Source organism: Malania oleifera, chromosome 1, assembly GCF_029873635.1.
Source record: "Malania oleifera isolate guangnan ecotype guangnan chromosome 1, ASM2987363v1, whole genome shotgun sequence".
Lineage (NCBI taxonomy): Eukaryota > Viridiplantae > Streptophyta > Magnoliopsida > Santalales > Ximeniaceae > Malania > Malania oleifera.
The window spans coordinates 125582624-125608164 of record NC_080417.1 but is presented as its reverse complement, the minus strand read 5'-3'; the positions used below and the strand labels follow the sequence as shown (position 1 = coordinate 125608164).

Genomic DNA, 25541 nt, shown 5'->3' with positions numbered 1-25541 from the left:
AACCGAGTCATGCACGCAAAGAGAGGTCGTTTTCAACACTACTTTGTAATATGTGCATAACTCTCTCATCCAAAATCAGATTGGGGTTATTCAAGTGGCATTAGAAAGTTTACTAAGATATCTACAATTTATTGTGAAATAGCCGTTTGCTAATTCGTATGTTTACTGGGTTAAAATCGGTATTAAAAGTGCAAAACCGACTATACGTTAACAAAAGGAAGAAAGAAGAAAAAAAAAAGTATTGTGACCACGTGATGGCAGCCTCCCATTTGCTCATCCTCAAGTTGCTAGGACTTCAAATGTGTGTTTGGTTGTGGGGTTGAAAAGTCAACATAGGTGGGCAAGGATGGAAGCATTAAAATGCAGGGTTTTTTTTTTTACTTTGGGGGGAGTAGTTTTTTTGGGGGAGGACACCACAAGGGGCAGTAGCCGGAACCGCACAATGGCCCCTCCCTCCTCACGGCTATGCTCTCTCTCTCTCTCTCTCTCTCTCTCTCTCTCTCTCTCTCTCTCTCCTTATTTTTTTATTTGAATCTTAAATAATTGTTGGATCTATTTTTATTATCAAAAAATTAGTTTGATTTTCTTATTATTTAAATATTGTTAATTAGTTTTTAAATTGAATTTTTCTCTCTTCTATTCTCTTTCTTTGGTTTTTTTGTTTAATAAAAAGTTGTGGTTGGAATTTTATTTTAGTTTAAATTATTTAGTTTAGATTTTTTTTTTTAAGCCTTGTGTTGAATCTTTAATATTTGTTTGGGTCATTCTTCAGTTTGTTTTTCTTATTTGGAGTCTTTGTTAGCATTTAAATATTTTCTTTAGGTATTTTTACTATTAAGGTTAGTATTTTTATTTAATAGAATGATTGCATAATTTATTTCTTTCATTATTCTAGCATTGAATCTGACATTTATTTATTTATTTTTATGCATGATAAATTTTCAGTTAGGATTTACGTTGTTTTAAGTTTCATTACAAAAATCCCAAAAATCTTAGAAACTGAATTTGAACTGTGTTTAGGAATTTGTCTTTTCTTAATTTATTTTGAAATTACACAAATTTTGGAACTAAACTGCATTCTCTAAGGAAACGATCTGACCTTTTGGCTAATTATTACTCGACTGGACTTCTATACTTGAGACAACTTCCAAGCTACTCATTTTTAGAGTGAGTCAACAGTCTTTAGTGCTTCTCCCCAGAGTGATTATGGCAAGGTGGAATGACTAATCATACTCCTCACCATATCCTTAAGCATCTTGTTTCATCTCTTAACAACACCATTTATAGTGGGCGAACCCGACATAGTGTACTGAGGGACAATACTGCATTCCTCTAGGAATTTAACAAACGGTCCTGGACGTTGTTCACCTGAACCATCAAATCTACCATAGTATTCACCACCACGGTCAGATCTGATGGTTTTAATCCTTTTGTTGAGTTGATTTTCAACTTCAGCTTTAAAGTTTTTGAACACATCCAGTGATTGAGACTTTTCATGAATGAGATATATATAGCCATATCTAGAAAAATCATCTATGAATGTTATAAAATATTGTTGACCATTCCAAGCAACTGTAGGGAATGACCCATAAATATCTGTATGTATAAGTTCTAAGATGTCCAAGGTCCTATTAACTTCAAATCTCTTTTTATTGGTTTGTTTTCCCTTAATACAATTTACACAAACATTAAAATTTGTGAAATCTAAGGGGTCTAGAATTCCATCTGACTAAAGTCTCTCTATTCTCCATTTGGAGATATGACCTAATCTCTTGTGCCATAACATAGCTGAATTATCCCCGGCTAATTTTCTCTTGGTACCATGAGTGCTTAAATGCAGGGATTCATTAAATAAGACAATTGTATCTATCATATAAATATTATAATAACCTAATAAAGAACCAGAACTAACCAATTTTGAATCATGAAACAAACTAAATTTTTCATTCCCAAATGAACAACAATAACCGAACTTGTCCAAAGCAGAAATAGAAATCAAGTTACATCTAAAAGACAGTACAATAAATGTTTCAATAAGATCCAAATAAAATCCAATCTTTAACAATAATCAAAATAGTCCAATTGCCTCGACTTGAATTGTCTTGCATCACCCACATAGATGTATCTTTTAGCATCATTTGGCTTTCGACAATTCAAGCAACCCTTTCTTAGCACTCCAGGCATGATAATTGGTGAATTTCTTCTTCCTATGCCCTTCAGCTCCACATAAGAAACAACTTGTACCTTCCTTTTTGGTCGGTTTCTTTTGCTGTTTCTTTTGAGGTATTGTATCTACAGCAGTGCTATCCTTCTTCCTCTTCTTTCCTTTTTTTTTCTTTGAAGGTCGAGGCTAGGTGAGCACTCTCTGCCTTATCTTGCTTAAGTCTTTCCTCTTCCTGTACATAGTGTGAGATGAGCTCATTTAGAGACCAGGTCTCTTTCTCACAGTTATAGCTCACCTTAAATTGGCTAAACTGTGCCGGCAGGGATAATAATACCAAATGCACTAACAAGTCCTCAGACAGTTCAAGCTTAAGTGCTTTCAACTTAGAAGTAAGATGAGACAATTCTAGAATGTACTCCCTAATGTTACCCTCACCTTTATACCTCTTTAAAATTAGGCTTGTCAAGAGTGTACTAATTTCAAACTTTTCATTCTTGACAAACCTCTTTTCAATGTCGGTAAGGAAATCCTTAGTTGTAGTTATACAATCAGACATAGTGCCCCTAAATGCTTCTAGAATGGCTCTCTTCATGATCATCATATACATACGATTTGATTTTTCCCACCTTTCAAAGTCCCTTTTCTCATTAGAGGTAGTTTTGTCCGTAATAGGTGGGGAAGAATTAACACTTAACGCAAGGTCGAGGTCCATGACTCCAAGAACAATTAAAAGGTTCTCCTTCCATGACTTAAAGTTCGAGCCATTTAGCATAGGAATATAATTGATGTTGGATGTGATATTAGCAAGTGTCATAACTGAACAGAGAATAACAAACAACCATAAAAATTAAAGCAAGCTCACATAAATCCTGAACCAAAATTAAATTCAAAAACAAGTAATTCCCATTCTCAAGATATCGTGTACTCTATTAATATTTTATCTTTGGACAAATATATTAACTTGTAAGTGATATCTTGGTGCAGTAATCAAATACTGATAATAAGAATATGTTGAATAATAAATCTTCCTTAGGGCCGAATTATTATTCACATGTTAAATAGACCAAAAAATTATTACGCATTTATTACCACAGGCGCACGTGCAATTTCTGTCAAAAAATTTATCTTCTTTTGGGCCGATCAATTTTACATATGTACGCACACAAGCCATTTATATTTTAAAAAAAAAAATTGATTGCCACAGGAGTGGTCACTTTGGCAACTTGTTGTTTTAATCAATTTCATTTCAAAACATATATATATGTCCTTCAAAAAAATACTCATATTTGAATTTATTTTATAACTTTATTCCTTTAAAAAAATTGGTCAAAATTAGTCAAAACTGATCAAAACTAGTCAACCGGGTTGGGTTGACTGGGTCCAAGTTAGCTAGGTCAGGTTGACCAAGTTTGTAATGCCCTGACCCACCTCGTGGGGCCCGAGGTGCTACTTTAGTGACATCTGTGTACTTGATATCCTATTCATTATAAAAATGTAGCGTAAATAAATGATACATTCTCCAAAACACATTACCAAAGTTCTAAACAACTGACATACATAGCAATCTCTCAATATCCATATTACAGACCATAATATATTACAAAAACCATCTCAGCACATACAACCCTATTACACAATATAAGTCTTACAGACACTCACAAAAACTAAACTAGCTATCACCCTGCCCCGAAGTTCGCTACTCGACCTCAAGATGGTCTTGAAAAGATTATTTGTATATTGGGGTGAGACACTTCTATGTAAGGGAGATTAAGGTAATATCAGTGTGTGGTCAACATGAGTTTTAGTATATACAGATAATATCTCATTTTCCATTTAACTGAAAATAGCATTTATACATTATACTCACCATGTACAGTTGAAAATACCCTTTTTTCATTTCCATGGTATAAACCCGTTTAGTAAATAATAATACCATTTAGATAAATTAACATATATGCTTAAAAGAAACTCCCTAGGACTAACGATATGCATAAACCCCATGACGGGTTGTGCAGCCTGAAGGCTGGACTTAGCCCTGGGGGATCAACCCAGACAAAGTCAAAGTATTCATATGCTAATACACCTATAGGCATACGTAACCCAATTATAGGTCCGATTGCCTTACCACTTCCTGGTCTAGACGCCAGGGAAGATACTACCTCTACGTAGGCTAATCAACTAAAATCACCATACACCTCTCAATCTAGTGTGGGCGCACATGGCCAAATAATAATTCCCTAGCAACGGTACAGTGCTCACAATACAACTGGTCCTCAAGGTTCTTATACCATATCATGTAATTTAAATAGTAAAACTGTAGTATAAATTTCATTCTGTGTAAAATCTACCATTTCACAAAACCAGGCCCCCGGCCGTCAAATAAACCCATCTCTCAGCCGTCATATACAACCCGACCCTCGACCGTTAAATAAAACTAGGCCCACACCCATTAAATACAACCCAGTATTTCACAAAGGCAGTTCCATTATTTTCACAAACAGTTCAGTGTTTCACAACCATACCCAAATTCAGTTATACCATAACCTATATCGATTATTCACCTGCCATACAATTTCAATATTTGAATATAGCCATTTAAACAACCAAGAAAACACAGTTTGAAGTTCGCAAGATAAAACCTAGTTTTCCACCATTCTTTTTATCCAAAATATCATATCATATATCCTAAATTTATAAAGTCCACTTTGAACAGTCGATTTTCAAAATAACCCTTGAAATCATATATATAGTGTAACAGGGACAAAAAAAAACACATGAAAATTCCCAGAACACTAAACCTATGAGATCCAAGATAGAGACAAGCACACGCCAAAGAAAATAATCACACGCACGCACATGACAATATTTACGTGGTTCGGCAATTTTTCCTACATCCACGAAGTTGCAGGGATTTCACTGTTATCAGGGAAGTATACAGAGTGCAGCATTTACAGTTCTTCTCACTCTTAACAAGGAAGAAACAACATGCACACATCCTCTACATGCAGCTACACCACTTGATGCCACCCTCCACATATAGACGAACATTAGAAATATATATCTTAGGGTTTACAAGATCATAACTTTTGAAATAGGAAAGTTCTGCCAAAAATCTTGCATAGAAGATCGTCGTCGTCGACCTAATCGCACCATTTTTCCCCATGGTCTCGACTTGGTTGAGCCTCATGAGAAATCAAGAATCTTGAACTTCAGCATCCTAGACATCTTCACAACTGGAGAAAATATTTCTGTGAAGTCAATGCCCTACTTCTGCTGAAACCCTTTGACAACTAATCTAGCTTTGTAGTGCTTGCTACCATCTTGTTCATTCTTTATTATGTATACCCACTTGTTGTACAAAGTCTTCTTCCCTACTAGAAATTCAGTTAGTTCCCATGCCTGGTTCCCCAACAAGGAATTCATCTCATCCTTCATGACTAACTCCCACTTGTTTGATTTTTCATCTTGCAAGGCTTCATCATAACACTCTGGCTTACCACCATTAGTTAGCAGGAGATAATTTAGAGCAGGTGAACAACACTGTGGAGGTTTAATGGTCTTGGAAGATCTATAAACCGTAGCTACAGGTGTATTATGATCTACTTATGATTCTACATTCTCCTTATCTTCTTCACCCCTTTCCTGGACAGTACTTTCAATCAACTCATCTAAGTTGACAAACTTAGATTTCTTCTTATCTATCTCAGTGACATCTGGCACTGCAATTTGTTGGCTTTACAAGGCTTAACATCTTGTTTTGATGCTAACAAACAAGTAGAACTTAACATGTTTTTTTTTAGTGATCTATTTTCAGGACTCAATGATGAATGCAAGGTTAAAAAATTCATAAAAGCTTATATTTCAAAGAATGATGATTTATATCAAGCTTGAAGCATGAATTCAAAAATGGATTTAAAGATAAATCTTGAAAATCATAAGAGCATAAGGATTAAAGAGAACTTGATGAAAACTTAAATAAATATGAAGCAAGTATAAAAACCTCAAGGAATTCAAGAATTGAAAATTTAAAAGAGTCTATAGGAAATTTCATGTGAGTACTTCAAATAATTTCAATATGGATACATGAAACTCATAGGTTAATTTATTGGACCTAAATACCTTTTTAACATACTTGGAAAATATTTTTATAAGGTCAAAAATTATTTTAAAAAAGTTAAAATCATTTTTGGAATGAAAAGCATCAAAAAGAAGATTTTCAAAATGTTGTTAATTTTTCTACATCTGCATTGAGGTGTATTTTTCAAAATTAAAAACTATTTATTTTAAAAAGTATTCAACATGAAAGTTGTAGTATTTTATCTTAGATTTCATTTGACACCAAGATCATCAAATTTGGAGTTATATAGAAAAAGTTATGACCGAAAAACATAAGGGTACTCGAAGTTGACAGCAACCAGTAGACTTCCTGAACTAGGACAAGCGCCTGGGTGGTCAAGCTAGGCGACTGGCTATGTCTTGGAAGGAGAATGCCACCCTACTGCCCCTATTGCTCCTTTAAAAATAACATGGCAGGAAACTGCCAGATTGGGGTAGGTGACTGCCACGAACAGAATTTTAAAAAAACCTCAACGGAAACATTTTTTAAATGGTTTGCTTGGGGCTCAAACTTTGTGAAAACTTGGGGAATACTCCAAGTCACTTGGGGATCAAGTTACATACCTTTTAGAGTCTATAAATAAGCCTCAAATATCATTGAATCAATACACCAAGAATTCAAATTCAGCAAAAATTTAAAATCTCTCTCAATTGCTATCAAATTCTCAGGACTCTTTCTTGCTCTCAACTTGCACGAATTCAACTAAGTTTTTTCTAATCTTCTTCCACCAAAATTGTGCTACAAATTCTAAATCTTTCAATCATTGAAAGAATTAATCGGTGATATACTTCATTGAACTTCAAGTTAAATTCCATATTATTATTTACTTTGAAGTATATTATAGTTCTAAATTGTTGTACTAATCAGCTCTTTGTGTGAGCAAGTTCTTGTACACATCTATTTGATTTATTTCTTGTAGATTGATGATTTAAAGGATTGTTTGGATCGTTGGCTAAGTAAGGGGATATTGCTCAGAGAGGCGGGCTCTAACCTAGTTAAGGAGTGACCGAACAAGGGGATATCGTTTGGAGAAGGCGGGCTCTAGCCTTAATCAAGGAGTGTTGTAAAAGTTTGTTTTGCTTGTTAAAGGAACATCTTTAGTGAATCTTTTGGTACTTTTCCAAAGGCGAGGACATAGGCTGGGTATAAGCCGAACCTCGTAAAAATCTCCATCTCACTCTTTCTTTCCCTACTCTTTATTTTCAGTACATATTTAAATTGCATGGATGGTTTAAATTGAAAATCATATATACTAACATATATTTGAGAATCAAGTAAACTTAAAGTCTAATTTTGATTTAGGTTGCGAAAACCGAAATGGAGCACGTTGGTTATACCATACCTTGCGGAAATCATATGGGAGTATGTTACTTGGTTAACAGTCCAAGGATAAATTAACTGAGAGTTTAGCCGAGTTCTGAATATTGAGAAGAGTGTAGATACTTTGTTGATTGGATGTTGTATTGCACTTCATATTGAAGAAGCAAAACAATCAATACAAGGCTTTATATTAGCAAGTACAAATTTCATATATATAGCGCTTATATAAACAAAAACTATTTTAAGTGCTTACATTGCCAAAGTGGTGTATGTGTTAATTTTGGTTTGGTTGTTTACTTTTAATTTATGATTGATTGATTGGCTTGGCTATTTGGTTGAATGATTGATTGCTTGTTTGGCTAAACAATAGTATTGTTGATTAGATAAAATGATCTAAAGTTCTTTAGTAATTAAAGAGTTAAACAAACAAGTCAAGAATTGTTTAAAAGAAATAAAAGAAGTTTAAGATTTCTTAAAAGGATTTAAAAGAATTTTTTTATAATCCAATTCACCCCCCCTTCTTGGGACTACACCTTACTTTTCACAATTGACCTGTCCTTGTACATTACCTGTTCGTTAAATATCACATTTCTACTTCTACTGATTTTCCTATTTTGTTCATCCCAAAACCAATAGCCAAATTTCTCATCACCAAAGCCAATAAAAAAACATATTTTATATTTTGCATCAAGTTTTCTATGAGCATCAGAATATAAATAGACATAAGAAACACAACCAAAAACTTTTAAATAAGAAAACTTTACCTCTTTATTGCTCCAAACCTCTTCAGGAAGTCTGAAATTCATGGGAACCGAAGGTCCTCAGTTTATCAGGTAAGTTGTAGTGCTAACAGCATCAGCCCAGAAAGTTTTTGGTAGTCCAACATGCAACCTCATACTCCTAACACGCTCATTGAGAGTTTTTTTCATGCACTCAGTCACACCATTTTGCTGTGGTGTTCTAGGAATGGTCTTCTCCATTATGATTCCATGTGCAGTACAATACTCTTTGAACCCTCCATCTATGTATTTTCCTCCATTGTCCGGCCTCAAACATTTTATTTTCAAACATGTCTCAGTCTCAACCGTAGCCTTCCACTTCTTAAAAGTGTCATATGCATCAGATTTATTTTTTAGAAAATAAACTCATACCTTTTTGGCTGAGTCATCAATGAAAGTAATGTAATACCTTGAACCTCCAAGGGATGCAACCGGAGAAGACCTCCAAAAATCAGTGTGTACTAACTCCAATTTTTCAGCCTTCGGAGTTTTGTCGGTTTTCAAGAAGTTCGCCCTTTTCTACTTTCCTAAAATTCAGCTTTCACACAAGTCAAAATCAACAGACTTCAATTCTGGTAGCTTCCCTTTTGATAGTAGCGTCTTCATCCCTTTCTCACTCATGTGACCAAGTCTACGTTGCCATAGGCTTGTATAAGTACTTGCTTCAACAACTGCAACTGTCTCTTGGACTTGAGGTTGTGTATAAAGTACCAGACTTCTTTCCACAAACCAATACTCTAGCTCTCTTTGTAACCTTCCAAGTGCCAACAGTGAACAACATCGCATGCCCTTTATCATCAAGTTGTCTGACAGAAATCAAATTCTTTCTCAGGTCGGGAATATGTCGTACCTTTCTGTAGTAACCAAATAGACCCATTGGGCAATGACATCCAAATGTTTCCCATACCCACAACATCCAAGGTTGTGCTATCAGCCAAATACACCTTACTGAAATCACCTGCAACGTAGTTTTGTATGATTTCTTGGTATGAAGTGGTATGAAACGAAGCTCCTGAGTCCAAAACCCAATCATCAAGTGGACTGTCTACAGTAAGAAGTAATGTGTCATGTACCTCTTCTGTTACGACATTAGCATAGTCATCTTCATTCTTCTTCTTAATACTTTTGCATTGCCTCCTGAAGTGACCCGTTTTCCCATAGTTTCAGCATTGTCATTTTTGGCCAGATCTCGATTTGCTTCTGTTCCTATTAGAATTTTTGGATTTTGTTATGCCCCGATTTGAATTTCTATCATTACCTCTGCCTTTTGTCTCAAGGTTTAGGGTAGAACCAAATCCTGAGGTTTCACCTACATCCTTTCGGCGAATCTCCTCAGCCAAAACTAAATCTCATATGTCATTATATTTTAGTTTTTCTTTTCCTATGGAGTTACTTACAACCATCCTCATGGCCTCCCAACTGTTTGACAACGAAGCTAAAACATTCAGTGCACGTATCTTATCATCAAAATCAATTTCTACAGACGACAATTGATTTGCGATTGTGTTAAAATCATTTAGATGTTGTGCAACATGATGCATTCTCTGCCATCTTTAAATTAAATAATTTCTTCGTCAAATGTACCTTGTTATTTGCTAACTTTTTTTCATACATACTAGACAAGACCTTCATCAGATATGTTGTGATCTTCTCTTTTACAACATTGTGTGCAACGGACCTAGATGGAGCTAATCTAATAACTCCCAGTACCTGTTTGTCAAGGAGAGTTCATTCTTCGTCGTTCATGGTCGCAGGTTTTCTCCTAGAAGTGGTAAATGCTATAAGAACCCGACTTTTGATAATGGTTTTTAAATATTTAAAGAGAGGGGCATTTTGGTAAAAGAGCAGGTCTCGTCGACAAAGCCAAATTTCATCGACGAAGTCTTTGTACTTCTCTTCGACGAAATTCAGAGGCTCGTTGACGAGGAGAAGTCGAGGAGTTTTGAGAAACGGTGATAACAGGATTCGTCGACGAATCCTCTGTCTCGTCGATGAGGGTACTATAGAGCATCGTCGACAAGGACACCAACTCGTCGATGAGTTTGCCCGGGTCAAAGGGGCTATAAATAGAAATTTCATTACTTCTCCATTAAGAAACTTCAAATATCTCTCTCTCTAGAGCTCTCTCTACTCTCTCTCTCTAGATTTCTTCGTCGATCGTTGCTAGAATCGGGAATCTGAAGTTACCACGAGGATCGTGGAAGGATTCTCTACAAGTTCTACAGATCGGACTCCCATTTCGGAGATTTTCAGGTTTTGACATAAAATCGAGGTAAGGCTCGATTTTCAATTCTGATATGGTAGTTTCGTGGAAACAGTCTTGTGAGTATATTCTGTACTATGATTTGTAGGTTTTGGAACTCGGTTCGCTGTTTAGGGGCCTTGGAGTTCGGGATTTGCTATTCAAGGAAAAGATAAGGGGAATTGTGTTCATATTGGTTATTTTTGAAATCGGACTCGGTGAAACTGTGGTTCACAATCCTGTGTGTGTTTCGGCTACTCATTTGGGGGGAGGGGGGATCTAACGGGAAAAATTATGGGTTTTTCATTATTACATTTTTGGAAAAAAGAGGGCGACGGGCTGCATCCTTGGTTTTGTTGAAAATCGCGCGTATATGTTGATTTATACTGGATTATTGGGATAGCCATGCCATGACTTGTTTAAATTGTATTTGTTTGTAAAATCATGATTTAGATTACCAAATGGATGTGGTTTTTTTGGTTATATGAATATTCATATGTGTATGACTGTTGAAATGCTAGTAGGAACGGGGTTCCGAATTGTTCCAAGTACTGAAAATGTCCGACTCTACATCCGGGGGCGTGTGTTTTTCGCCTGCCACGTAGGCAATAGTGTCTAGCTTTATATCCGAGGGCGTGAGCCTATACCGGCAAATCAGGCCAAAGGGGGTGGATCCACCAATTAGCACCGGTACGATGCCATAGGAGTCGGGGACTAGCCATGTGCTGGTGGCGCTGTGTTCGTGAGTTGACTACAGGCCAACGTCGTATGTCGCAGGTCAGCTTCGGGCCGAAGGGTGTGACAACACCAGGATTACTGATCATGTGTATGTGTATATGTGCGTGTATGAACTGTGTAAATTAGTACTGGACTGCATTTAACTGCGTGTATGTTGCATCATGATAGCACTCAAATGCCACACACCGATATAACATGTGTTCTCCCTTACTGAGAAGTGTCTCACCCCTACTATATGTACATTTTTACAGGTCCTTCGAGTAACTGGAACTAGCATCCTGGTGTAGGGAGCGTAGTGGCCGACGTACTGCATTTAGCGCTTGGGTAAGTGCTATGACTGTATTTTTGGTGGGTTGCCTTTTTGAGATGTATTTGGGCACCCGTTTGTACATTTTTTATAGAGCCGTGTTCTGCTTCTGTATAGGCTCTAGTATGGTACTGTATATTTATATAGAATGACCTTTTTCGCTGCGTATATTCTACTGTGTTGGATGTGTTTAGGGTGCCTAGGAACCCCACGGGGTCGGACGCTCATCCTTTGTACTGTATCTTTGGATGTTTTAATGGATACAGGGACAGGTTAGATTACATTTTCACCCCCGGGTTCGATTTTCTGGTTTGGGGCGTGACAGCTTGATATCAGAGCCAACCAAGTTACTAGGTCTTGTAGACTTGGTTAGGCTTACTTGTGAGTACATACCAGAGAATAGGATGTTGGATATGGGTAGAGTTGGTTGAGAGTTGTTTGATTGCTAGACTGAAATTTTTTGACGGTATTCCGTATTTTTCCTGGGATGACGATTCAAGTAAAAGTAGGGCAGATCATTGATGACTTTCGTGTCGGTGTGATAGGACAGGCCTAGACTTGGCAGGGAGTAGTTAACATGATTAGTGTAGATCATGGTGTTAACTATATGTGTCGTAGGGATACTGATAGATTCCTATTGTGCTGCCCAAATGGAGCCTAAGGATAATGACCTAGGAAGTGACTCCGAGGATACTACGAGTGATGAGTCTCCTTCTGTGTCTCGAGGTTTGACGAGGAAGGTGTTACGAGAGTTCGGGCGGAGTGTGAAGAGACACGAGCGCTCTCCTACTACTACGGGGTGCACCATTGAGAGGTTCACAAGCATGCATCCTCCGACGTTCTCTAGAGGACCTGACCCAACGACAGCATAGGACTGGATGGAGAAGACTGAGAGGATTCTGGAAGTCCTGCACTGCACGAATAGGCAGCGAGTCCTCTATGCTACGTTTCAACTGTTTGGGGAGGCGGGTCGATGATGGATTGCGGTGAGTCTGCTGGAGAAGCAGAGAGCCGATTCAAAGGAGATGACGTGGAGCCGTTTCAAGGAGGTGTTCTTCGACAGATACTTTTCATCTTCTGTACGTGATGCGAAGGCAGATGAGTTTTCTGTTCTGACTTAGGGGAGTCTGACGGTGCAGGGGTATGCTGCTTGATACATAGAGTTGTCCCACTTTGCACCATGTTTGATCTCAAGTGAGTATGAGAAGATTTGGAGGTTCGAGAAGGGCCTGACGAAGGATATCCGCAGACTAGTGGGCATGCTTCAGATCCGTGAGTTCTTGGTGTTGGTGGATAAAGTCACAGTGATTGAGACCGATATCCGAGAGGACGAGGTGGATCAGTAATCAAGGAAGAGGACATTACTTTCTGGTTCTCAGACAGGATCTCGACAGGGATCGTGGAAGAAGAGGAACAAGGGCTGGGGCTACCGCCAGAATACTGAGCGCCAGGATTCTCAGGGAAGCCAGACTAGTGGTCGTTGTACCAGGTGCCTCAGACGACACGAGGGTGAGTGTCGGTCTTTTGAAGGTAACTGCTATACTTTGGTCGACCTGGTCACTTGGCTCGTGATTGTCGTGCACCGAAGCGAGATGTGCTTGCATTCAGTGGGAACCGTGGAAGCAACCAGATACCTCGAGGAACCGTTCTGACGAATACAGCACCAGCCAGAGTATATTCTCTTACTCCAACGGACACTGAGCATGCAGGGAATGTGGTGTTAGGTACCTTATTATTGCTTTCGAATAAGGATTCTGTTTTATTTGATTTGGATGCAACCCATTCTTTTGTATCTGTGAGTTTTATTGGACGATGTGGGACTAAAACCCAAGACATGAATGAGGTGTTATCTGTTACTACGCCATCTAGGAGTGTATCTTTTTGTAGGGAGATGTTGGTAGACTGCCCAATGGAAATTTAGGGAAAGCTGCTACCGGTAAATCTTGTTGTATATGACATGTCGGGGTTCAATGTCATTCCAGGGATGGATTGGTTGTTCTCCAGTTATGTGGTGATCGACTGTCGTAAGAAGGTGGTAGTTTTCAGACCTCCTGAGGAACAGGAGTACGAATTCGTGGGATCGTGTGTGCGTCCAGAGCCACAGATTCTATCGGTACTACAGGTGAGGAAGCTACTATTGAACGAATGTCAGGGGTACCTAGCTTGTGTGCAAGAACCGTCGCGAAATGAGTTAAGGCTCGAGGACATTCAGGTAGTTAGCGAGTTTCCAGATATATTTCCAGATGATTTACCCAGCTTACCTCCGGCTCATGAGGTGGAGTTTACGATAGAGTTGCTACCTGGCAAGGCACCAATCTTTAAAGCTTTGTACCAGATGGTTCCGGCAGAACTTCGGGAGTTGAAGGAGCAGTTGCAAGAATTACTAAACAGGGGATTCATTTGACCTAGTGTTTCGCTCTAGGGAGCTCAAGTATTGTTTGTGAAAAAGAAAGACGGGTCGATGCAGATGTGCATTGATTACCATGAGATTAACAAGGTGACTGTGAAAAATTGCTATCATTTACCTCGTATAGATGATCTCTTTGACCTGTTGCAGGGAACACGGGTCTTTTCGAAGATCGACTTGCGGTCACGATATCATCAAGTGAGGGTTAAAGCGAAGGATGTAGCGAATACAACTTTCCGAACCAGATATGGCCACTACGAGCTTTTGGTCATGCCTTTTGGATTAATGAATGCTCCGGCGGTTTTGATGGATCTGATGAATAGGGTTTTCCATGAGTGCCTAGATCGATTCGTAGTGGTATTCATTGATGACATTCTGGTATACTCGAGGAGTACGAAAGAGCACGTAGAACATTTGAGGTTAGTGTTACAGATTCTGTGGGAGAAGAAGTTGTTTGCTAAGCTGAAGAAGTGTGAATTCTGGTTGAGTCAGATTCTGTTCTTAGGCTATGTGGTGACAAGTGATGGTATCTCAGTTGATCCTAGCAAGATCAAAGCTGTAGTCAACTGGGGGAGACCGAAGAATGTGCAGGAGGTAGTTTTTTGGGACTGGCGGGTTACTATTATTAATTCGTAGAGGGTTTCTCTAAACTTTCTGGACCTCTGACACGATTGACCAAGAAGGGAGTCCAATTTGAGTGGACTAGTGATTGCAAGAAGTGCTTTCAGGAGTTGAAGCACCGGCTGGTTACTGCTCCAGTGTTGACCATTCCTTCGGCAGATGGTGGGTTTGTGATTTATAGAGACACATCTCTGAAAGGTCTGGGATGTGTGCTTATGCAGCAAGGTAAGGTAGTGGCGTATGCTTCTCAGCAATTGAAAGAGTATGAGAAGAATTACCCTACACATGATTTGGAATTAGCTGCTGTGGTATATGCACTGAAGATCTGGCGACACTATCTGTATGGGGTGCAGCGGAGATCTTCACTGACCATAAGAGTCTCAGGTATTTCTTCACACAGAAGGAGTTGAACATGAGACAGAGGCGGTGGTTAAAGTTGATTAAGGACTACGATTGGATGATCAGTTATCACCCGAGGAAGGCTAATGTGGTAGCTGATGCGTTGAGTCCAAAGTCAGGGCCTACGGCTGTATCTGTGGTTGTAACTCAGCGTCACATTAGACGGGATTTGGAGAGCTCAGGTATAGAGTTGGTAGTTGGTGATCATCAGGCTTATCTTGTTAGTTTGGTGGTTCAGCCGACTTTATTTGAACGTATAAAAGTCGCGCAGGCTAGTGATGCAGAGTTGGTAGAGGTTACGAAAAAGGTACAGTTGGGATTGCCTTCGGAGTTTAACATCTCTGAGGGAGGTGTGTTGAGGTTTGGTACCAGGTTGTGTGTTTCGAATGATGATGAGATCAAAAGGCCAATTCTAGAGGAGGCGCATCGTTCTTTGTATATGGTACATCCTTGTAGTACAACGATGTATCGAGACTTGCGTGAGACCTTCTGGTTATTTGGTATGAATAGGCAGATTGCTCAGTTCGTGGAGCAGTGTCTGACGTGTCAGCAGGTGAAAGCTGAATATCAGAGGTCAGCAGGGCCGTTGCATCCTTTGCCTATTCCGGTGTGAAAATGGGAGCATATTTCCATGGATTTTGTGATTGGATTGCCGCCAGTACTTCATGGGCAGAATGCTATTTGGGTGATCGTGGATAGATTGACGAAATCTACTTATTTCATACCGATGAAAGTTGGCTATCCTTTGAGTAGGCTAGCAGATTTGTATATGCATGAGATTGTGAGAATACACGGAGTATCGGTGTTCATAGTATCTGATCAGGATCCGAGGTTTACTTCTCGATTCTAGGTGAGCTTGTAGGAGGCATTGGGGACGAAGCTTACTTTCAGTACAGCGTTCCACTCCCAAACTGATGGACAGTCGGAGAGGACGATACAGATATTGGAAGATATATTGCAAGCGTGTGTGTTAGACTTTGGTGGTAGCTGGATACAGTTTATACCACTTGTAGAGTTCACTTATAATAATATCTTCTAGTCTAGTATCGGGATGGTACCGTTCGAGGCTTTGTATGGTCAGAAGTGTCGATCCCCTTTATGTTGGGATGAGGTTAGTGAACGTTAGGTGTTAGGACCTGAACTCGTGCAGGAGGCATCTGAGAAGGTGGGTTTGATCCGAAAGAGGATTAGATCAGCTCAGAGTCGGCAGAAGAGTTACACAGATGTTCGCCGCCATGAGTTAGAATTCAAAGTGGGAGGTAAGGTATTTCTGCGTATTGCTCCGATGAAGAGGGTGATGAGATTTGGGAGGAAGGGCAAGTTGACCCCAAGGTATATCGAACAATTCAAGGTACTTGAGTGAGTGGGTCCGGTAGCCTACAGGATTGCATTACCTCCCGCACTTTCGAGGGTCCACAATGTGTTTCACGTAAATAATGTTGAGGAGGTACGTGCTGGATCCTTCACATGTTATTAGTTATGATGAGTTGGAAATTGAGGATACTTTAGCGTATGAGGAGATACCTGTTCAGGTTCTAGACTATAAAGCTCAGAAGCTTCATACCAAAGAGATACTGTTAGTGAAGGTATTGTGGCGAAACCACGAGGTTGAGGATGCTTCTTGGGAACTGGAAACGAAAATACGTCGGAAGTATCCACAGTTGTTTTGAGCACTTGTACATTATCCTACTAAGGGTTGGGATAGGTGGTTAGTCGTCAAGAGTGTGTGTATTGTGAACTCCTGAGACAGTTGTATATGTAACCACGGTATTCCTCCGCCATAAGTGAGGGTATGTATGTGTATGTGTATGATGGGGCTACGCTGTAGTAGTCACCAGTTTTTCTCTAGAATTGTGTATATATATTCGATTGTATGAATGAGAGATGGCAAATTTTAAGGACGAAATTTTTGTAAGGAGGGGAGTGACTCGTTCTGAGTTATGCTTCCAAGTGCAGAAGTGTCAAGTTGTATCAAGGATGAGTCCAGGATCGTATTCCACAGGGACCACTGAGTATCAAAGTATTTACGCAAGTTTAGTGAAATCCTGTTGCTAAAAAATGGGGTTTGAAAATCTTTTTGGTCTTTTACGATTTTGAAAACAGTAAACAAAGTGAGAAAAGGTTGAGTAAACTATCAAAATGAAACTAAAATTTTATCAATTTTCCAAAAATGTAAATCTAATAACGCAACCAAATTAAACGGATTAACTGAAACAATTTACCAAATACTCGGGTTACGGGTCAATGTCTACTTGCTTCCATCGTTTATTAATTTCCTAGGCCTTACTCCTCTTCTTGTTAATCCAATCAAGGCATTAATAAGATGAAATTTTGTCACTAAAGATCGAGTAAATTGGCCACATCCAAACGGAAGAAAATAAAAACTCTTATTACGCATCAACCGAATGTCGTATAAATTAGTTGATGAAAATCCTAGATTAAATCAAGGTTTTGATGTGCCTAACGTCAACAACAAAACAAGAAGCAAGAGCTAGCGATTTATCAACGATGCCTTCAATTTTCGGTTTTAACCAAATAAAAGTTTAACAATGATATTTTAGGGAAACTAATAAACCACGAAACGCAAACGACATCGACCTACAACCCGAGTTACCGAACTTAGCCACTCATGCTTGCAATAAAAAAATCAAATATGGAAATCCTAGTCTACTTAAGGAAATACCTAAACACGCATTATTAAAGATAGCAACTACAATTAAGGAATTAAAACATGCAATGGAAACTCAATCAAACATACACACTCACACTAAAAAAATCAAACCTTTAATATGGATCAATAATTCAAACCAAGAACTCGAACGAAAAAATGCAAACACATCGAGAAAAAAAATCTAAACTTTGAACGATACCGAAAACATAAAAATACGAACTTTAACCAAATTGTAAAAAAAATTTGAACTTTGACGAAACCGACCCTAATTAAATTTATTAAATAACTTGGAATGTTAAACTACTCTACGGAAAAAGAAATTAACCGAAAGAGAATAATAAAAAAAAACAATTAAACTTCACTAATCATGAAACACCCTATTTAATATTCAAAACCAAAAAAATAACAATAAACTCAAATAACAAGTTAACAATATTCAAAGTAATATTCAAAGAAAGAGAAAAGATAAGAGGGAAAGAACATAAGAATTTGAGGCCGGAGAGATGTGCAGAGGCAGCTTGCTTGCTGTGGTGCTTCACGGGTCTTGCAGCAGGTTGAGCAGGAGTGGTGGGGTTGGAGGATGAAGCTGTCTGCTGGTGTGGACGGGCCTTCCAGCAGGTTACTGCTGTAGCAGGGGCTGTGCTCTGCTGTGTAACTGCTGGAAGGAGGAGCTCTGGCCTGGGGGCTGTGGATGGGAGTTGCAGAGGGGATCCGTGGAGTTTGCAGAGCTGCTGTGCTCTGCTGGAGAGGAGGCCAAAGCTGTGCAGCAAGGGCTGCGGGTGGAAGTTGGTGTAGGGGCTGGTGTGAGGAAGAACAGAGGAGCAGGATAGAGAGGCCAGCGGGAAAGAAAGACAAGAAAAAAAACTAAGTAAGAGAAAAAATAAGATGAAGAAGATGAAGAGGAAGAAGAAGAACAAGGAGCGTGAGAGAGCCCCCACGGGCTGCCTTTTTTTTAACAGAAGGAGGAGGAAGAGAATATTTAAAGGGGATGGGGAAAAACCCTATGACCCGGATTACCCAACCCGACCCAGCCATGCATGGCCGGGTCACATCAAATACCCATTCATATATATTTTTTTCTCATTTTATTTGTTCTCTGTTCGTCGTAAATTCTGCTCTTCTGGAGCCCGTATCTCACAAAACTCAAAACACGAAAGTTGTAGCTAATCCTTTCCTCTTTCTCCAGAAATTTGAATTGTATCAATCGGAGCTCGGACGGAAAAGTTATGTACGAAATACGAACAGGTGTAGGTTTTGATTCCCGGGAATTTTCCTGCGACAAAAAAAAATTACCAAAACTTCATAAATAGTGCAATAAAGTTCAAGAATGATGATTTTGGCATTTTATTAAAATATTGGACAATTTTAGACATTTAATTAAAAATATAAACCGAAAAGCCCGGGTTAAGATGCCCAATTAAGCAGTTTTGACCCGTAATCAGGGAGATCGTAAGAACCCGACTTTTGATAATGGTTTTTAAATATATAAAGATAGGGGCATTTTGGTAAAAGAGCAGGCCTTGTTGATGAAGCCAGATTTCGTCGACGAAGTCTTTGTACTTCTCGTCGACGAAATTCAGAGCTCGTCGAGGAGGAGAAGCTGACGAGTTTCGAGAAACGGTGATATCAGGATTCATCGACGAATCCTTCATCTCGTCGACGAGGGTACTATAGAGACTCGTCGACGAGCACACCAACTCGTCGACGAGTTTGCTCGGGTCATAGGGGCTATAAATAAAAATTTCATTACTTCTCCATTAAGAAACTTCAAATATATCTCTCTCTCTCTCTCTCTTTAGAGATCTCCCTAAAATTAGGAATAGCTTCCCAAGAGGGGGGGTGAATTGGATTCTAAAAATTTCTTTTAACTTCTTTTAAGAATCCTTAACTTCTTTAAACACTTAACCAATTCTTGACTTGTTTTTTAATTCTTTAATCAATCAAGAACTTAGTTCTTTTATCCAATCAATTAAACACAATCTTCAAACCAAACAATCAATTTATTTGGCAAGTACAAGTTAAACAACAAACAACCAAACCAAGATATAAAGTATTCAGCACTTTGGTAATATAAGATCTTGAGATAGTTTGTTTGTTTATATAAGCCCTGTGATTATGAATTATAATTTATGCTTACTGAAGTAAAGCCCTGTATAAATAAATCCAATCACTCTTTCCGAATATTTAGAATTCAAATAAACTCTTGGTAAATTTATCTTTGGGGTGTTAACCAAGTAACGTACTCCCATATGGTTTCCGCAAGATATGGTGTAACCAACGTACTCCCTTTCGGTTTCCGCAACCCAAATCAAAATTGAATTTTAAGTTTACTTGATTTCCAAATATGCATAGTATGTATAATTTAGATATTTAAATCATCCACGCAGTTGTATATGAACTGAAAATAAAGAATAGGGAAAGAGAGAATGAGGCGGAGATTTTTACGAGGTTCGGCTTATACCCAGCCTACGTCCTCTCCTTTGGCAAACCACCAAAGGATTCACTAAACCTGTTCCATTGACGGGTGGAACAAAATCGATTACAATATTCCTTGGTTAAGGCTAGAGCCTGCCTTCTCCAAACAATATTCCCTCGTTCGGTCACTCCTTACATAGGCTAGAGTCCGCCTCTTTAAGCAATATCCCCTTGCTTAGCCAACGATCCAAACACCTTGGAATGTCAATGAACTACAAGAAACATAAGATAAAATCTGCGTACAAGTATACTCTCTCAAAGAGCAAGTTAGTACAATTTCAACACTATATACTTAAATGTAAAATATCAATAGGAAATAGAATGAAGCTCAAGTGTAGAATTCACCAATATCCTTCTTTAGAAGAGGATTAGCAGTAGGAATTCAAAGGTAGAAGGATCAACACTTCAGAGTTCTCAGCAAAAGAATTTTTCAATGAGTGAGCAAGAGAACTTAGGAAGAACATGAATACTTTCAACTTCTCAAAACAGATTTTTCAATTCTTAGCAATTTATTTGTTTTGCAAAACCATGTATTTATAGGCTTTCAAACTTGCAAAAGTTTCCTTAAAGAATTTCCCTATTTATTAGAATATTTAAGGTTCAAACGGCTATAATTTAAAACATTGGAATTTTAAAAATTTGCCCGTTGAACAATTTTTAAATGTCTGACAGCAGTGACCCGTTTTAGTGCTTTCGCCATAACTTTTTTTTTCTATAACTCCAAATTAGGTGTTTTTGGTGTCAAAAGAAAGCTAAGAGAAAATCCTACAACTTTCATGTTTACCACTCTTTAAAATAATGAGTTTTTGATAGAGAAAAATTCACCTCAATGCGGCTGTATAAAAACTGACAGTATTTGGGAAAAAAAACTCTTTTTGGTGCTCTTTATTCCAAAAATGATTCTAACCTTTTTAAAATAATTTTTGATCTTATAAAAATATTATTCAGGTATTTTAAAAAGTATTTAGGTCTAATAAGTTAACCTAAGAGCTTCAAAATATTTCAAACGATATTTTAAACATTAAAGCACTTACATGAGACTTCTAAAATATTAACATTCTAAGTTCTTGAGTCTTCATGCTTTGTCCTTGGATTGAATCCATATTTTCTTCAAGCTTCCATATTCTTTAAGCTTTCTTACTTTGCTTTTCTTTGGCTCTTTTGACTTTAATATGCCTTGACTTTCAACAACTTATTCATGTCCTCATGTTCTTCAACAAGTAATTCATGTCTTGGCTCATTTAAGCTTCATTTGATTCTTGTGAGCACTTTGACATTGCTTCGATCATATTTGATCCTTGTGGGCACTTTGACCTTACTTTCACATATATGAACACTGAAATATCATTACTCACACAAATACATTAAATTTCACTTGTTTGTTAGCATCAAAACAAGATAACAAGATTTTAAGCCTTGTAAGGCCAACACTCCCTACTCTCTCTCTCTCTAGATTTTTTTGCCGATCTTTGCTGGAATCGGGAATCTGAAGTTACCACGAGAATCGTGGAAGGATTCTCTACAAGTTCTATAGATCGGAATCTCGTTTCAGAGATTTTCGAGTTTCGGCATAAAATCGAGGTAAGTCTCGGTTTTCAATTCTAATCCTGTAATTTTGTAGGAAACAGTCTCGTGAGTATATTCTATACTGTGATTTGTAGGTTTTGGAACTTGGTTCGCTGTTTAGGGGCCTTGGAGTTCGGGATTTTTCTATTCGGGGAAAAGGTAAGGGGAAATGTGTTTATATTGGTTATTTTTGAAATCGGACTCGGTGAAACTGTGGTTCACGGTCCTGTGTGTGTTTTCACTACTGATTTGGGGGGGATCTAATGGGGAAAATTATGGATTTTTCATTATTACAGTTTTGAGAAAAAGGGGGCGACGAGCTGCATCCCTGGTTTTGTTGAAAATCGCGCTTAAATGTTGATTTATACTGGATTATTGGGATGGTCGTGCTTTGACTTGTTTAAACTATATTTTTTTGGAAAACCATGATTTAGATTACCAAATGGGTGTGGTTTGTTCGGTTATATGAGCATGCATGTGTGTATGACTATTGAAATGCTAGTAAGAATGGGGTTCCGAATTGTTCTAGGTATTGAGAGTGTCCGGCTCTATATCCGAGGGCGTGTATTTATTGCCTGCCACGTAGGCAAGAGTGTCTGGCTCTATATCCGAGGGCGTGAGCCTATACCGGTAGATCAGGCCGAAAGGTGTGGATCCACCAGTTAACGCAAGTACGATGCCATGGGAGTCGGGGACTAGCTATGTGGCGGTGGCGCCGTATTCGCAGGTTGGCTACAAGCCAACGTCGTATGTTGCGGGTCGACTTCGGGCCGAAAGGTGTGACCACACCAGGATTACTGATCATGTGTATGTGTGCGTGTATGCACTGTGTAAATTAGTACTGGACTGCATTTAACTGCGTGTATGTTACATCATGATAACACTCAAATGTCACACACCGATATAACATGTGTTCTCCCTTACTGAGAGGTGTCTCACCCCTGCTGTACGTACATTTTTGCAGGTCCTTCGAGTAACTAGAACTAGCGTCCTGGTGTAGGGAGCGTAGTGGCCGGCGTACTGCGGTTAGCACTTGGGTAAGTGTTAGGACTGTATTTTTGGTGGGTTGCCATTTTGAGATGTATTTTGGCACCCGTTTGTTCGTTTTTTATAAAGTCGTGTTCTGCTTTTGTATAGGCTCTGGTATGGTACTGTATATATATATATATATATATATATATATATATATATAGAATGACCTTTTTTGCTGGGTATATTCTGTTGTGTTGGATGTGTTTAGGGTGCCTGGGAACCCCACGAGGTCGGATCCTCATCCTTTGTACTGTATCTTTTGATGTTTTAACAGATACAGGGACATGTTAGATTACATTTTCACCCCCGGATCCCATTTTTGGGTTCGAGGCGTGACAGCTTAGTATCAGAGCTAACCAGGTTACTAGATCTTGTAGACTTGGTTAGGCTTAGTTATGAGTACATACCAGAGTATAGGATGTGGATATGGGTAGAGTTGGTTGAGGGTTGTTCGGTTGCTAGATCGGGATTTATCGACGGTATTCTGTGTTTTTTCCTGGGATGACGATTCAAGTAAAAGCAGGGCAGATCATTGATGACTTTCGTGTCAGTGTGATAGGACAAACCTAGACCTGGCAGGGAGTAATTAACACGATTAGTGTAGATCATGGTGTTAACTGTATATGTCGTAGGGATACTGATAGATTCCTATTGTGCTGCAAAATGGAGCCTAAGGATAATGACCTGGGAAGTGGCTTCGAGGAGACTGCGAGTGATGAGTCTCCTTCTGTGTCTCGAGGTTTGATGAGGCAGGTGTTACGGGAGATCGGGCAGAGTGTGAGGAGACGCGAGCACACTCCTACTACTGTGGGGTGCACCATTGAGAGGTTCACATGCATGCATCCTCCGACGTTCTCTAGAGGACCTGACTCAAGGCCAGTAGAGGATTGGATGGAGAAGACTGAGAGGATTCTGGAAGTCTTGCACTGCAAGGATAGGCAGCGAGTCCTCTATGCTCCGTTCCAGCTGTTTGGGGAGGCGGGTTGATGGTGGACTGCGGTGAGTCTGCTGGAGAAGCAGAGAACCGGTTCAGAGGAGATGACGTGGAGCCGTTTGAAGGAGGTGTTCTTCGATAGAAACTTTCTGGCTTCTGTGCGTGATGCGAAGGCAGATGAGTTTTCTGCTCTGACTTAAGGGAGTTTATTAGTGCAGGGGTATGCGGCTCGATACATAAAGTTGTCCCGCTTTGCACCATGTTTGATCTCGAGCAAGTATAAGAAGACTCGGAGGTTCGAGAAAGGCCTGAGGAAGGATATTCACAGACTGGTGGGTATGCTTCAGATCCATGAGTTCTCGGTGTTGGTGGATAAAGCCACGGTGATTGAGACCGGTAACCAAGAGGGCGAGGTGGATCAAGAATCAAGGAAAAGGACATTACCTTCTAGTTCTCAGACAGGATCTCGTCAGGGATCGTGGTAGAAGAGGAACAGGGGCTCGAGCTATCGCCAGAATACCAAGCGCCAGGATTCTCAGGGGAGCCAAACTAGTGGTCGTTGTACCAGGTGCCTCAGATGGCATGAGGGTGAGTGTCGATCTTTTGAAGGTAACTGCTATAACTGTGGTCGACCTGGTCTCATGGCTCGTGATTGTCGTGCACCAAAGCGAGATGTGCCTGCATTCAGTGGGAACCAAGGGAGCAATCAGATACCTCGGGGAACCGTTCAGACGAATACAGCTCCGGCCAGAGTATATTCTCTAACTCCAGCGGACGCTAAACATATAGGGAACATGGTGATAGGTACCTTATTATTGCTTTCGAATAAGGCTTCTATTTTATTTGATTTGGGTGCAACCTATTCTTTTTTATCTGTGAGTTTTATTGGACGGTGTGGGACTGAAACCCAAGACATGAATGAGGTGTTATCTATTACTACAACATCTGAGAGTGTATCTTTATGTAGGAAGATGTTGGTAGACTGCCCAATGGAAATTCAGGGAAAGCTGCTACTGGTAAATCTTGTTGTATATGACATGTCGAGGTTCAATGTCATTCTGGGGATGGATTGGCTGTTCTCCAGTTATACAGTAATCAACTGTCGTAGGAAGGTGGAAGTTTTCAGACCTCCTGAGGAATAGGAGTATGAATTCGTGGGATTGTGTGTGCATCCAGCACCACAGATTCTGTCGGTACTACAAGTGAGGAGGCTACTCTTAGATGGATGTCAGGGGTACCTAGCTTGTGTACAAGAATTGTCGCAGAATGAGTTAAGGCTTAAGGACATTCGGATAGTCAGCGAGTTTCCAGATGTATTTCCAGATTATTTACCTGGCTTACCTCTAGATCGTGAGGTGGATTTTACGATAGAGTTGCTGTCTGAAAAGGCACCGATCTCTAAAGCTTTGCACCAGATGGCTCCAGTAGAACTTCGGGAGTTGAAGGAGCAGTTGCAGGAATTACTGGACAGGAGATTCATTCAACCTAGTGTTTCACCTTAGGGAGCTCCGGTATTGTTTGTGAAAAAGAAAGACGGGTCGATGCGAATAAGCATTGATTACCGTGAGATTAACAAGGTAACTGTGAAAAATTGTTATCCTTTACCTCATATAGATGATCTCTTTGACCAGTTGCAGGGAGCGCGGGTCTTTTCGAAGATCGACTTGCGGTCAGGATGTCATCAAGTGAGGGTTAGAGCGGAGGATGTAACGAAGACAGCTTTCCGAACCAGATATGGCCACTACGAGTTTTTGGTAATGCATTTTGAG

At 39.3% G+C, this 25541-nt stretch overlaps 1 protein-coding gene across 1 annotated transcript; it reads right to left on the bottom strand.

The window, feature by feature from the left end:
• Positions 1–2303: 2303 nt before the first annotated feature.
• On the bottom strand, positions 2304–9257 carry LOC131148806 (uncharacterized). The gene is made up of 2 exons (XM_058098734.1): positions 9092–9257; positions 2304–2980 (listed from the first exon to the last, which is right to left on the bottom strand). Exons 1-2 carry the CDS (start codon positions 9255–9257, stop codon positions 2304–2306), a joined length of 843 nt encoding a protein of 280 aa, XP_057954717.1.
• Positions 9258–25541: the final 16284 nt, after the last annotated feature.